General features: G+C 38.6%; 1 protein-coding gene across 1 annotated transcript in view; it reads right to left on the minus strand.

Annotated features, from left to right (window-relative positions):
- The window catches only part of tax1bp1a (Tax1 (human T-cell leukemia virus type I) binding protein 1a), a 49,684-nt gene that overhangs the window by 26,195 nt on the left and 9,396 nt on the right, over nucleotides 1-14,093 (minus strand). The window contains exons 3-5 of the mRNA XM_067426598.1: nucleotides 8,063-8,165; nucleotides 3,151-3,341; nucleotides 2,492-2,599 (exon numbers count right to left, since the gene is read on the minus strand). Of these exons, the coding sequence (XP_067282699.1) occupies nucleotides 2,492-2,599; nucleotides 3,151-3,341; nucleotides 8,063-8,165 (402 nt within the window). The remainder of the gene's footprint in view (nucleotides 1-2,491; nucleotides 2,600-3,150; nucleotides 3,342-8,062; nucleotides 8,166-14,093) is intronic.

The following is a 14,093-nucleotide window of genomic DNA, read 5'->3' on the forward strand; positions in this document are numbered from 1 at the left end:
ATTATAATTATGACAAGATTAGAGTTATGGCGATCACAAAACACAAACAGTTCTCATGAACAACTTGATAACGTTAGTATACAAGCTCGATAGTCCAGCTAACGACATATTACAATTATGACCGGATGGGTTTTATAGATGAAAAGAGGAAACAAACATAAATTAGGATCTTACCTGTCTGACACATTTTGTGAGTTGAAGCTTGAAACCTTGAAACACTGAGGGGATTTAGATGCTCCATACGGTGTGGAAATGAACGGGTCTTTATCATTGCTGAAGTAAGCGACAATACGATCGGAAATGGACAAACAAGCGAACATGACACACAAGCATATTCAAGCAAAAGCGAGCATATATTAGTTCTTTCTTGGCTAAAGTCCATCCTGTGTGACTCGTGTGTTTTGACACTGCTGATTGGCTACAAGTTTGCTATTCCACTCGCCCGAGTCCTTTTTCTAAAATGGTTTTGAAATAACACTTACCCCACCTTTAAAGGTGTCATGAACTGGCTTTTTTAAATATTTAAAACTGTAGTCTAAGGTCAACAAATTACGTTTGTGTGGTTTTTAAATTCAAAATCATCATAACTAATAAGTAATAGGCTATTTTCTACGCTGGTTTTGAGGCTCTCTCCTGAACGCTGGGTTTTAATGCACGTGCTGCACTGGAGACTTGGAAGTAAATGTCCACGGCTAGAACGGGATAATATTTGCATATTTAATAAACTTCAGCTCCCCTGTCAGTTCATATGACGGAGGGATTGTTTTGAAAGCGGCAATGGTAATGATTCTCTCGATTACAGGGCTCGTAAACGTCTCTATCAAACAAACACAATTATTTATTTCTCATCCACCCGTGATTGAAATATTTTTATATTACTTGGCCCACCCGATCGGTGGATATAAGCGCGAAGCGCGTGCACACACACACACACACACACACACACACACACACACACACACACACACACACATCCTTCAAATGTCAAGAGAGTAAACACCACAGCTCAAAAAAGAAATGTTATTTCACTATTTAAGATTCACTGGCCTGATGACGGGCTTCCGTTTTCGTTCTGGAAAACACAGCCCCGGGACGTTGGGCTTTGCGAGCCCTGGCCCATGTCTGATACTAAATCGAAATGAACCAACTAATAAGGGATTCTCCAGCTTGTGACAGCGTGCTAAGGTACCTTCTGTTTAACACATACACATAATCAATAAGATCTGTAACAATTCAATACTATTACATATAAAAAAAACACGTTTTACTCACATAAGTGTGTTGCACCATTCCTGTCAGATCCAATTTAGAAGGCACAGCATTGTGTTTTAATCTCAATATGTCTGCAAATCCAGTGTTGACCTGTGTCTTGTTTATTTTATTTGTTCTTATTTTATTACTGACTGTTTTCTTGTCTCTTTTGTCAATCAATCAATCAATCAACTTTATTTATATAGCGCTTTTACAATCACGATTGTGTCAAAGCAGCTTCACAGTGTCAAACAGGATAATATTGCGACAAAATTAGATTTGGCTGTACAGTCGTACTGGAGAAAACAGTAATGTTATTAGCTTAGTTTAATTTATCATATAGCAACAATGTTGCTCCCATTGTGAAGGCTTGTGCCATGTGTAAGCTATTGCGCAACAATTCCCCCATTTAAAAAAAATGCACTGCAAGATCAAACATTTAGGTGAAATAATTATATAAATTTTGGAAAAATGGCCCCCAAGACTATTTTTTGATTTTCAGTCACAAGACACTTTTCTAAAGATTTCCCAAGACACCTTTCAGCAATATCTATCAGCTTGTACTAGTGACATTTTATATGTGGTATTAAAAAAAAATCACTTACAGCACCTTTAAATATAATCAAAACAAGTATGAAAAACCAAAGACAAGAGAGGCAGAGAGAGGAAGAGAGAAAAATTGCGTGACTGGCTGCTGTTGTCCCAGTGCATGGGCTGGTCTCCTCCTTTCTGTTGAGTGGTTTTGGAGGACATTTACTCCTGGCTGTGTGCTCACATTTGACGTCACGTCTACCCTCTGTGGTCGACATGGCACCGCCATGATAACAGTTGCCCAATTCGGCTTTTCTCTGTCTCTCTCTTTCTTTTTCTCAAACTCCCAGTTCTCTTACTCTTTGTAAATCATCCTTAGCACAGTCAGAATTACATATGGATAAATCACATGACTTTATGGGGAAGGTCAGTAATGCACACAGAGACACACACAGCCATTATCTGATAAGATAAAGTGCTCTGTGGGAGTAAGTTCACCGTCAGTCAAACAGAAAGGCGTTTTACACTTGGAGACAGAAAGTCTTAAAGCACAAATGTGAACGTACACAGGAGAGCGCTTTGATGTGCAGATAATTTGAACTTGTGATCTCTGGTGTGTTATATGCTGCTCAAACACTGTGTGTGTGTGTAAGCCATTTTTGTTGCTTCATTGGCTGGTCACCTTTATATGCGAGTGTGTGTTTAGTACCTGGTTCTGTTGTCTCTGCCTCTCCTGTAGCTGATCTCTCTCCTGTGTGAGGAGGCGCAGTGCTTTCTGAAGCTCTTTGCACTCCTGTTGAACTTCCTCTACACGCTGCTGCTCACAAACATACAGATTGTAAGCCAACAAATAACAGACAAGACCTGTTCCAAAACCTAGTGAGCTTTCTTGCAATCTACAAAGGTAGCCGCCTTCTAAGACATCCTCTGACCATAATGGAAGCTGATGGATGACTGATTTGGACGCTCAAATGCACACTTCACACTTTGATTTGGATAATGTTTAAAACTTTCTTTCTACTAAGATAATAGTTTGATATGGTAATAAACATTAAAGCTCAAAACACAAATATTGACTAAATTAATCCATATTAATTACTTTGAACTATTAAATATTCAATGCTTTTCAGAATTGAACAAAATTGTTTATACTTTTTTGTATGTAAGTTTATCTACTCTAATAAGCATAAAAAACAGGAGACAAAATTGGGTGAACTAATCCATTTTATTTACACTGATCTATTGCTGATGCTTTTTCAGTGATGTACTTTTTAATGTATTCATTTATTTTTATTTATTCTAACAAGTACCTCACTATGTATTGGAACAGGGCAAAGGTTTGTACTCTAGTCTGTGTGATTTGCATACCTCAAGTAGTCCGGTCTTTGTTGTCACAACCAGTATGTCTGAGTTGCCCTCATCTTCCACTGTCAGTAGCTCCTCCCCCGTGGGCGTAGCTGGGCGGAACTGGAATGGCGTGCTTGCACCTCTGATTTCACCCGTATGTGTGACGTAGCAGAACTGATAAAACTCACCATCACTGCGGGGAACATAATAACCTAGGAAACAGCATGCAGAGTATTTGATTACCTGGTTTTGTCTTTATCAATGCAGAAAAACATTTGAAAACAAACCAAACAGCAAAGATTAATTAATCAAAGATTACATCAAAGATGATTTTTTTCTCTTTAAAGGGGCAGCATGTATATAGTACATAGGGTATGCCTCGACGTCACTTTCCTGCCAGAACATGCCCCCCTCAGCTGTACTGAGTGGCAAAAGCGATTATCAGTTTAAACGAAACAGTTGGCCTCGATATAGTGTTCCTCACAACATACCAAAGATCCAGTGATCCATGCATATTGATATGCAGCCAGAAATCATGTTTCCTGACATTTATACGTGCCTGATTTTCGACACTGCCTGTGAATACTTTATATAATTACAATATATACAGTGAGGAAAATAAGTATTTGAACACACTGCTATTTTGCAAGTTCTCCCACTTGGAAATCATGGAGGGGTCTGAAATTGTCATCATAGGTGCATGTCCACTGTGAGAGACGTAATCTAAAAAAAAAAAAATCCAGAAATCACAATGTATGATTTTTTAACTATTTATTTATATGATACAGTTGCAAATAAGTATTTAACACCTGAGAAAATCAATGTAAATATTTGGTACAGTAGCCTTTGTTTGCAATTACAGAGGTCAAACGTTTCCTGTAGTTTTTCACCAGGTTTGCACACACTGCAGGAGGGATTTTGGCCCACTTCTCCACACAGATCTTCTCTAGATCAGTCAGGTTTCTGTCCTGTCGCTGAGAAACACAGAGTTTGAGCTCCCTCCAAAGATTCTCTATTGATTCACTCCTTGGTTATCCTGTCTGTGTGCTTTGGGTCATTATTATGTTGGAAGACCCAGCCTCGACCCATCTTCAATGCTCTTACTAAGGGAAGGTAGCCTGACAAGCCAGACCCACATCAAGATGTTTGGTCTGGAAACTCACCATTGACAGGGCTCAATCCGAGGGGTGGGATAAACCATTGTCTTTCAAAATCACTCTGCACACAATTGGATAACGCTACAACCAACCAGAGCAACAAAGGTGAAGCGGAGCTAGTTGACAGATTAAAATTTTACCGTATCCGGTCGGCAAAACTCAGAACACATCTTTCCTTTTTAAGAATGACTTCAGTGCAGTCCTTTGTTCTTTTTTCAAGAGAAAAGCTTAACTCTGTTTTCCAGAGTCGCGGTCAAAGTCGATTCAAAAGATCGCCGTCCGCCAACTTCTGTGTTTACAAGTAGCACGCAAGCGCAACTCTGCCGTCATTATGTAAAGCCTCGCCCACTGACTCAATACAAGATGTGATGGGCCTGACCAGAGATTGGTTTTTACAGCTCAGAAATGTATTGAGAGTTGCTAGATGACACTCGTGGCAGATTAGATTTGCTGCCTAACCTAATGACTTCAAACAGGTACATCTAATTTAGGATAATAAATGGAGTGGAGGTGGATATTTTAATGGCAGACTAACAGGTCTTTGAGGGTCAGAATACTAGCTGATAGACAGGTGTTCAGATACTTATTTGCCGATGTATCATACACATAAATAGTTAAAAAATCATATATTGTGATTTTTTTTTAGATTATGTCTCTCACACGATGACTTTAGATTATGATTACTTTAGATTATGAATCTAGCCACAGGAGGTCACAAGCCAGTGTAACTTTTGTGCTGGTCTCAAGCCCAGATAAATAGAGAGGGTTGTGTCAGTAAGGGCATCCGACGCAAAAAATTGGCCAAATTCATTATGCGAATCACGAATATGACTTCCCTACCGGATCGCTTGGATCCCAGGTTAACAACGACCGCCATCAATTCCGTTGACCTACAGGGCACTGGTGGAAATTGGGCTATTGTTAGTCAAAGAAGGAGAGGAGGAAAGTGTGTTAGAGGAGAAGGCATGTCCTTAGGCAGAGAGAGAAGAGGAAAGGCAGGAGTTTAGGACAGAAAGTAGGGACTTTGAATGTTGAATGAGATCTGGTAGATATAATGCAGAGGAGGAAAGTTGACATTCTGTGTGTTCAGGAGACCAGGGAGCAAGGCTAGAAGCATTGGAACAGGGTTTAAACTGTTTTATAATGGTGTGGACAGGAAGAAAAATGGAGTTGGAGTGGTAAGGTGTGCCGTAGGTGAGACAGAGGACTTCACGGTGAAGGTGGGACTGTATCAAGGATCGGCTCTGAGCCCCTTCTTTTTCGCAGCAAAACAGAATACATGTGTGTGAATGAGAGAGAACCAAGTGGAACAGTGAGGTTACAGGGAGAAGAGGTAAAGAAGGTGCAGGATTTTAAGTACTTAGGGTCAACTGTCCAGAGCAATGGGGAGTGTGGAAAAGATGTGAAGAAGCGTGAGCAGGCAGGTTGGAATGGGTGAAGAAAAGTGTCAGGTCTGTTGTATGATAAAAGAGTACCAGCAAGAATGAAAGAAAAGGTGTACAGGACAGTAGTGAGACCAGCGATGTTGTATGGTTTGGAGACAGTTGCACTGAGGAAAAGACAGGAGGAAGAGCTAGAGGTAGCAGAGCTGAAGATGTTGAGGTTCTCTTTGGGAGTGACGAGGATGGATAGGATCAGGAATGAGTACATCAGAAGGACAGCACATGGGAGATGTTTTGGAGACAAAGTTACAGAGGCCAGGTTGAGATGGTTTGGACATGTTCAGAGGAGGGAGAGTGAATATATTGGTAAAAGGAAGCTGAGGTTAGAGCTGCCAGGCAGGAGGTCAAGAGGAAGACCAAAGAGGAGGTTTATGGATGTAGTGAAGGAGGACATGAAGGAAGTCGGTCTGAGAGAAGAGGATACAGAGGATAGGACTAGATGGAGGCAGATGATTCGACCATGTGGCGACCCCTGAAGGGAACAGCCGAAAGAAAAAGAAGTGGACATGCACCTACGATGACAATTTCAGACCCATCTATGATTTCCAAGTGGGAAAACTTGAAAAATAACAGGGAGTAAAAAAAATTCTATAATTATATACATATACTTATGTATAAGTATATACAGTGTGTATATATATATATATATATATATATATATATATATATATATATATATATATATATATATATATATATATATATATCGTCCAGCCCTAAAACTTAAAATGTGTATGTTTATGTCTGTGTTTATTTAAAAACACCCAATTATGCAGAATATAAGATGGCAAATATTTAATTGCTGAGTTGTCTATACAATATATAGATATACAATAGATATAGAGTATGTTTTTAAACCAAAATTCAACGGATTGACACAAAATGATAACTGCAAATCCACGTATCTCTGCCTGGAGTTCAGTTGTTTCTGTGAATTGCAGCGATACATTTGCTACTCCTTTCTGTAGCTTTCAGCAATCTGTAAAAATATACCTCTGATTTATTTTCAAATCTATTTGTACAGTTAATCTCACAGCTCTTTCCCGTTTTAGATGTGTTTTGTGTGGTTTTTGCAGCATTCACGTTAAAAACCAATGCACTCAACCCTTTTGCCACTCAGTGAGCGTAACCACAGTCACTCTGGCCGGCGATGATGTCACATTCATACCCTTTATGACTGTTTGTGGTTGAGATGGGTACTGCAGTCTAAATTCTAAATACTGAAGAGGGTTGTTTTTCCCGACCCCTCCTCCTCAGACTAATGCTCCCCTAATGCTCACCTGGGTTGCCAGATTGAGAGTAAGTAACAGGAAACAAACTCAGTCGACAATGGAAGGTGGTGAGCATTAAGTTTATCAGTTGATTTTATATTGTGTTAATATGCCTCTGTCCAAAGAGATTTTAAGATTGACGCCTAAGCTTTATAGGTCAGGTAAAATCTGTGATCTCTGACCCAGTTTGTTTGCTGGCTTCCATGCCCTTATTTCTCCAACTAGAAACCCGGGGTATCGAAATACTATTGGGTAAATTGGCAGTGGGCGGGATCACACAGACCAAAAAAAAAAAAAAAACAGCCAATTAATTCCCGACAAATTAATGAATGTCCCACTCTACACTTTTCTCTTGCTTCACTTGGAAATAAGTTAACACATCGGCCTACTACTTGCAAACCAAACAGAAGAAAAATGCCGAAGAAAAAACAGCAAATATTAATTTTGGGATCAAGTGTCTTTATGACAAGATGATTTACTTAAAGCTGCTGTCCGTAACTTTTCTGTGTTCAAGATTTCCCAAAAGTATTTTATGAGAATGTACAACATGAATCCATTTTCCAAACAGTGTTTTTGTCTTACCCTGAATAATTATGGTACACTTATAATAAGTATTTATATTGGGACTATTTCAGATCAGACTGGTAGGAACCGCTGCGGAGAACCAAAGCCCCTGTGTGACTCGCCATAGACATAAACTGAGAGAAGTAGCTCCGGCTACAATGTTTTTCCGCAAGAAGGATGCAGTTCTGCTTATTACCGCTAGAGCACAAAAAGTAACAACTGCAGCTTTAAAAAACAACCACAATATCAACATAATCAACATGGTCCCTGCAAAAAGCAACAAAAATGTCAATGTAATAACATAAATAATAGCACCCATTTTCACAGGCCAATCATTTCATGATGGTTAAAAGCAAGTTTGACCATCCAATCAATTCCAGACAAATAAAATAATATTCCACATCTCTCCTCTTTCACTCGGAAATACATCAAATTACGGAAGTAAAATAGTTGTATAAGGCATTACATGTTGACTTTTGGCATATGTGTGGGTGCATACCCTGAAAGATGATGGTTCGGTGAACAGTGGATCCCTCAGTGTAGTTTTCAGGCATGGGAGACCAGAGGAACGTGTAGTAGTCTCTTGCACTGCTCCAGCCCACCTAACACACAAACACACACACACACACAAAACATAAAAATGAGTCAGAACTAAAATGTCCATGACTAAACCAATGAAGGCCTTTAAAAACAGTTACAGTAAAATGTGTAAACACAGACTAGTTCATTCTGGCCATAACAATATAAACTACATAAACGCACAGACTATATAAAAGTTAAGGAACACCCAGTCAAAAAAGAGATGGTAAGAGAGGGAGAAAAAAAAGACAGAAACATTACTTACTATCAAAACATTAAACATATACAGCGAGAGATCTTAAGTCCTAATACTTTGTTTTATTTCAATTTCACAGATTATAAATATCAATAAGCTCAAAGAGGAATGGAAACACTTATCCTCCCGCCTGCACTTCTTAGCCAGCAATGTGTGTGGAAAAGGAGGCGTAATGGAAAAAAAGACCGGGAAAAAGGTGAACATTTTACACTTGCTTCAAAGGCGCCTAAAATTGTGTGGTTACACTAAAAAGTTTGTGTATGTGAATTTCATCATTTATGCTTTTGAAGAAAGTGTAAAACCTCCATAACCACCCATATTTGTTGGTGCACAAATGACTGATTATGGTTTTATGCATTTTTAAATGAAATATGATGGTAATAAAGTACAGAATGTAATCCACCATCATAAACCTGCCACATACAGTTACATCTTACAGTTACAAACAAGACACACACACACACACACACACACACACACACACACACACACTCACACACAGTCAGCAATTTGTCACCATGATTTTTCACAGCACTACCTGACATTTACTTTGATTACAATTTATCACATCTGTAATCTTTTTTTTTTTTTTTACAGAAAGTATTCTGCTTTTATCTGGCACACAGTCATCTGTGAAGAAATCGCCTATTAATTACAGAGAAGAAAAGAGGAGAGCAAGAGGAAAGAGAGAGAGAAGGCATTTGAGTGTGTTTCAAACAAGCCAAGCTTGTACACACAGGACAGATAAATGATAAATTAAATAATAAGAGGGCTGACGTAACTATAAATCAAGGACATAAGAACATGTTCGGCATGTGCACGACAACTTAATTATATAGTAGCTCTCTGAGTGTGTGCACAAACCTATATGTATGAGTATATGCACGATAACACAGCATTTTTGAGAATTGCTTGAAGGTAGCCTATTTTTAACGTGCCTCAACATCCTACTTGATAACGAATTCTATGTTTGTTCAGCCTAAAAATATTAAAGAGCAGAGGTTTCCATTTTTTTTACACTTTATACAACATGCATAGGGAAATTAAAAGCACAAATTAAAATCTGCAGCTTTGTATAACTGTACAAATAAAAAGATCAAATACAATTATTTAGATTTAGACTATACTGCCAAAGGTTTTGGGACGTCTGCCTTTACGTGCACATGAACTTGAAGGACATCCCATTTTTAATCTGTAGGGTTTTAATATGGAGTTGGCCCATCCTTTGCAGCTACAACAGCTTTAACTCTTCTGGGAAGGCCTTCCACAAGGTTTAGGGGTGTGTTTATGGGAATTCATTTTTGACCATTCTTCTAGAAGCACATTTGTGAGGTCAGGCACTGATGTTGGATGAGAAGGCCTGGCTCACAGTCTCCGCTCTAATTCATCCCTAAAGTGTTCTATTGGGTTGAGGTCAGGACTCTGTGCAGGCCAGTCAAGTTCCTCCACACCAAACTCGCTCATCCATGTCTTTATGGATCTTGCTTTGTGAACTGGTACAGGAAGGAGCCATCCCCCAGTTGGGAGCATGAAATTGTCCAAAGTGTCTTGGTATGCTGAAGCATTAAGAGTTTTTTTCACTGAAACTAATGGGCCAAGCCACCAAACTTTACACTTGGCGCAATGCAATCAGGCATGTACCGTTCTCCTGGCAACAGCCAAACCCAAGCTCATACATCAGACTGCCAATCAGAGAAGCGTGATTCATCACTCCAGAGAACACGTCTTAACTGCTCTAGAGTCCAGTGGTGGTGTGCTTTATACCACTGCATCCGAATCCTTTGCATTGCACTTGGTGATGTAAGGCTTGGATGCAGCTGCTCAGCCATAGAAAACCATTCCACGAAGCTCTCTAAGCACTGTTCTTGATCTAATCTGTAGGCCACACAAAGTTTGGAAGAGCTATTGACCTTGCAGAAAGTTGGCGACTTCTGCGCACTTGAGCATGCGCTGACCCCACTCTGTGATTTTTACATGGCCTACCACTTTGTAGCGGAGTTGCTGTTGTTCCCAATCGCTTCCACTTTGTTATAATGCTACTGACAGTTGAAAAATATTTAGTAGTGAGGACATTTTACAAATTGACTAATTGCACAGATGGCAACACTTCAATTTACTGAGCTCCTGGGAGCGACCTGTTCTTTCACAAATGCTTGCAGAAACATTTTGCATGTCTAGGTGCTTAATTTCATACACCTGTGGCCATGAAAGTAATTGGAACACCTGAATTCAATGATTTGGAGTGGTGTCCTAATAATTTGGCAATATAGTGCATATTATAAAAAAAAAGTTCAACTAAATGAGATAAAACTGAAATTTTGCACATATATAATAATAATTGATATTTTTAATTCTATTTTACATTAGAAAAAATCAACATGTAAGTAATCTCTTAACTGTTATGCAATACACAGTGGTCTTTTCAGAGCAGTATCTTTTCAATACCAGCAGAGGGAGCCTGTGGTTCACTAAGGAATACATTACAAAGCACAGGTTAAGGTGTGTATTAAATGTCTGAGTGCCAGAGAATAAATTACCTCATTGATTATTGAAGTTCATAGATATTGTCATAATTTATCCATGCATTATTATGGTCTATAATAATAAGTCTAACTACTATCGTCTAGATATGATTTATACATGGGTAGGTCATATCAGTTATTTCACTAGATCTTATTGCAGACACAAATATGACAAAAGAAATTACTAAACAAAAAGCATAAGGAAGGATTCAGTTGTCAAACGATAACAGCATCCAGCACAACAGCACATGCGTGCAAACACACACACACACACACACACACACACACACACACACACACAGACACACACACACACACACACACACACACACACACACACACACACACACACACACACACACACACACACACACACACACACACACACACCGCAACCCTTTTCCCTCATAAACTAACCATCAAAACGAGTGATATTGAGTGGATTAAACATCTTTTTTCCAATCCACATTTTCCCCTGCAACCCACCACTCTAAAATGCTGTCTGGAAAGATCTGGTTGATTTGAAGTGCCTTTAATACGAGTCATAAACTGTCATTGTCTCTTAACAAGATGTTAACTTTCCATGCACTCATTTCCTCCAGATTAAGCGCAAGATTAAATTTCAACATGAAAGAAAGAGCAAGAGAAAAGAACGTGAGAATAAATCGGATGAAACGATATAGTTTTCTTACAAAAAGCCTTTCTGTGTATGAAAACCTAGGTCATGTTGTCCATGCACAAACCAGGGGCCTCATGTATAAAAGTTTCATAAAACACAAAATGGGCAAAAAAAAAAAAAAAATGGGCGAAATTTTCAACACACATATCAGGATTTAAACACTCTGTTTTACATCTGATATAGGCAAGGCAAGGCAAGTTTATTTATATAGCACATTTCATACACAATGGGAATTCAAAGTGCTTTACATAGAAAGGAATTAAAATAGGGATAAAAATGCATAAGAAAAAGAATGTAAAGAGAATTAAAAATAATAGAATGATGATAACCAAAGAAAATAACAAAGGTAAACTAAAACAGTTATAAAAAGAATTTTAAAAAAATGATGCATAGATAAGGTGCAATCAGTCGGGCATACAGTGGCACATACACATTTACATACACATTTAAATATGAAATGAAGTGGAAATATCTAACTCTGAGTGTGAGAAAAAACTGATTTTGAGAAAACAGCCTTTAAAGTTTTCTATTGTATAATTGCATACATTTCCCCCAACCTAAAAACAAAATATATATTCACTTCATTTATATCAGCAGTGTATAACATTTAAAACACATGTGAATTAATAAATTAATAAATTATTAATAGCAAAAGCCTTATGCTGAAGAGAACTACCTTAACAAACACACATCATAACATTCACAAAAAAAATGTCAAAAACTGTCCCTGTTTGCTGTATGTCCATATATAACTATTTGAATATAAATCTGACAGGGTTTCGTCATCTAATCTGTTGTTGTTTACGTTAATTCGGCATTGTCTGCATTTTCTCTCAGACAGAGAATACACAAGGAAGAGGCGGCACCGGCACGTATGACGTAGTGTAAAATTCACATTGGCCAATCAAATGTGATTTTCGGCTGTAAACTTTCGCGGTTGGTTAGTTCTGCAAAGGAAATGCCCATATTTGGATTAGATAGTCTCATACACAAGCTGTGTCTCATTTCGTTAAATTTCGAAGGCTGCATCCTCCGGAGGACACGTCCTGTGTAGGATGCAGTATACGAAGTGTCCTCAATCAGAATTAAACGAGATGTCCTTTGTAGGACACACAGACAGGAATTATCTCGTTGCTATGCCAACACGTTCAGCCTCGTTGCGCTCTCACGCCAGTTTATTTGAATGAAAATTATTTATAACTTGAAAATTACTATGAAATGTTTCTTGTCTTGACAGCAATGTACTGTTCTAAACGTTTAAAAAGCACTAAAGCGTTGTAATCCTGTTAACCGTTTGATGTAATAGAGCTTAAAAATAAAAACAAGCTTGAACTTATATTTTAAACACCACACCTACGCTCGCATGTATATCTGGCAGTGGTGCCGTTTTTTCATATAATATTAAAAAAAAATATTTATGACGGTTGTTAACGGCGACGCAAAGAATTATGGGTTATCGCATTTGAATCAAATTTGTCGCATTTGAAGTGTCCTACTCACTTTTTTGAAATGAGACGGCCTTATGACGTATGCACCCTTCAAATGCGACCTCCAGAGGACGCAGCCTTCTGAAATGAGACACAGCTACAGACTATCTAAGTCTTCTTAGACTTAAATAGATACTAGGCATGACATGTTTCTGTGAATGGAGACGGCACGGGAGCTCGCGTTAAAATAACTTTTGATGATTTCGGGTAGAACTCTAAAGGCGCATGTTGACAAAATATAGTGAATTAACCACATTAATGTGTAATGTCGACATATTTTCTATTTTGACATGAAAGCTTAGGCTACATGTTAAGGGAGCAAACTGGCCCAAAATCTCAAAATTGACCACTGCATGAAAAACGATGTTTTCACCGTGTCTCACCTTAAAATATCCAAAAACCACTAGAACAATGTAACAACCTTATCCCAAATGTCTCCAAGTATGTTTTAAAATGGCTTATATCCAGAGAAATAAGCCATTTTATCCAGGACACAGACCGTGTCCATGCGCTGCCCATCAATGACACTCTGCACCTCTTACCCTCGATTACGATTTTCTTTTTAAAGGGCACCTTATGCAGAATTCACTTTTATAAAGTGCTTGAACATAAATGTGTTTTGGCAGTGTATGTACACAACCACCTTATAATGGCAAAAAATCCACCCACTCTTTTAGTCCCTTTTTTAATCCCCATAAATCATAAGCAGTGTCTCAGAACAAGCTGTTTGCAGATTCTGGGGAATGTGACATCACATTTCACAGGCCCCGCCCACGAGTGTTGATGGACACTGTCATATTAGCGTAGACCCTGCCCTCAGAGAGCTGTACACAGTCGGCCATGTTTATCTCCTGGCCAGACGATTTAACAGCAGCATTCAAGAAATGTGTTCTTGAGATATCCCCTCTGTGTGACAGATGCCTTGTTGCAGAAGACACGTTGCTTCACAGCTTCGTCCTGTGTCCCAAGGTTAAGAACTATTGGTTTAATATCTTCAGTTTAATTTC

The sequence above is a fragment of the Pseudorasbora parva genome, chromosome 19 (genome assembly GCF_024679245.1).
Source record: "Pseudorasbora parva isolate DD20220531a chromosome 19, ASM2467924v1, whole genome shotgun sequence".
Taxonomy (NCBI): Eukaryota; Metazoa; Chordata; class Actinopteri; order Cypriniformes; family Gobionidae; genus Pseudorasbora; species Pseudorasbora parva.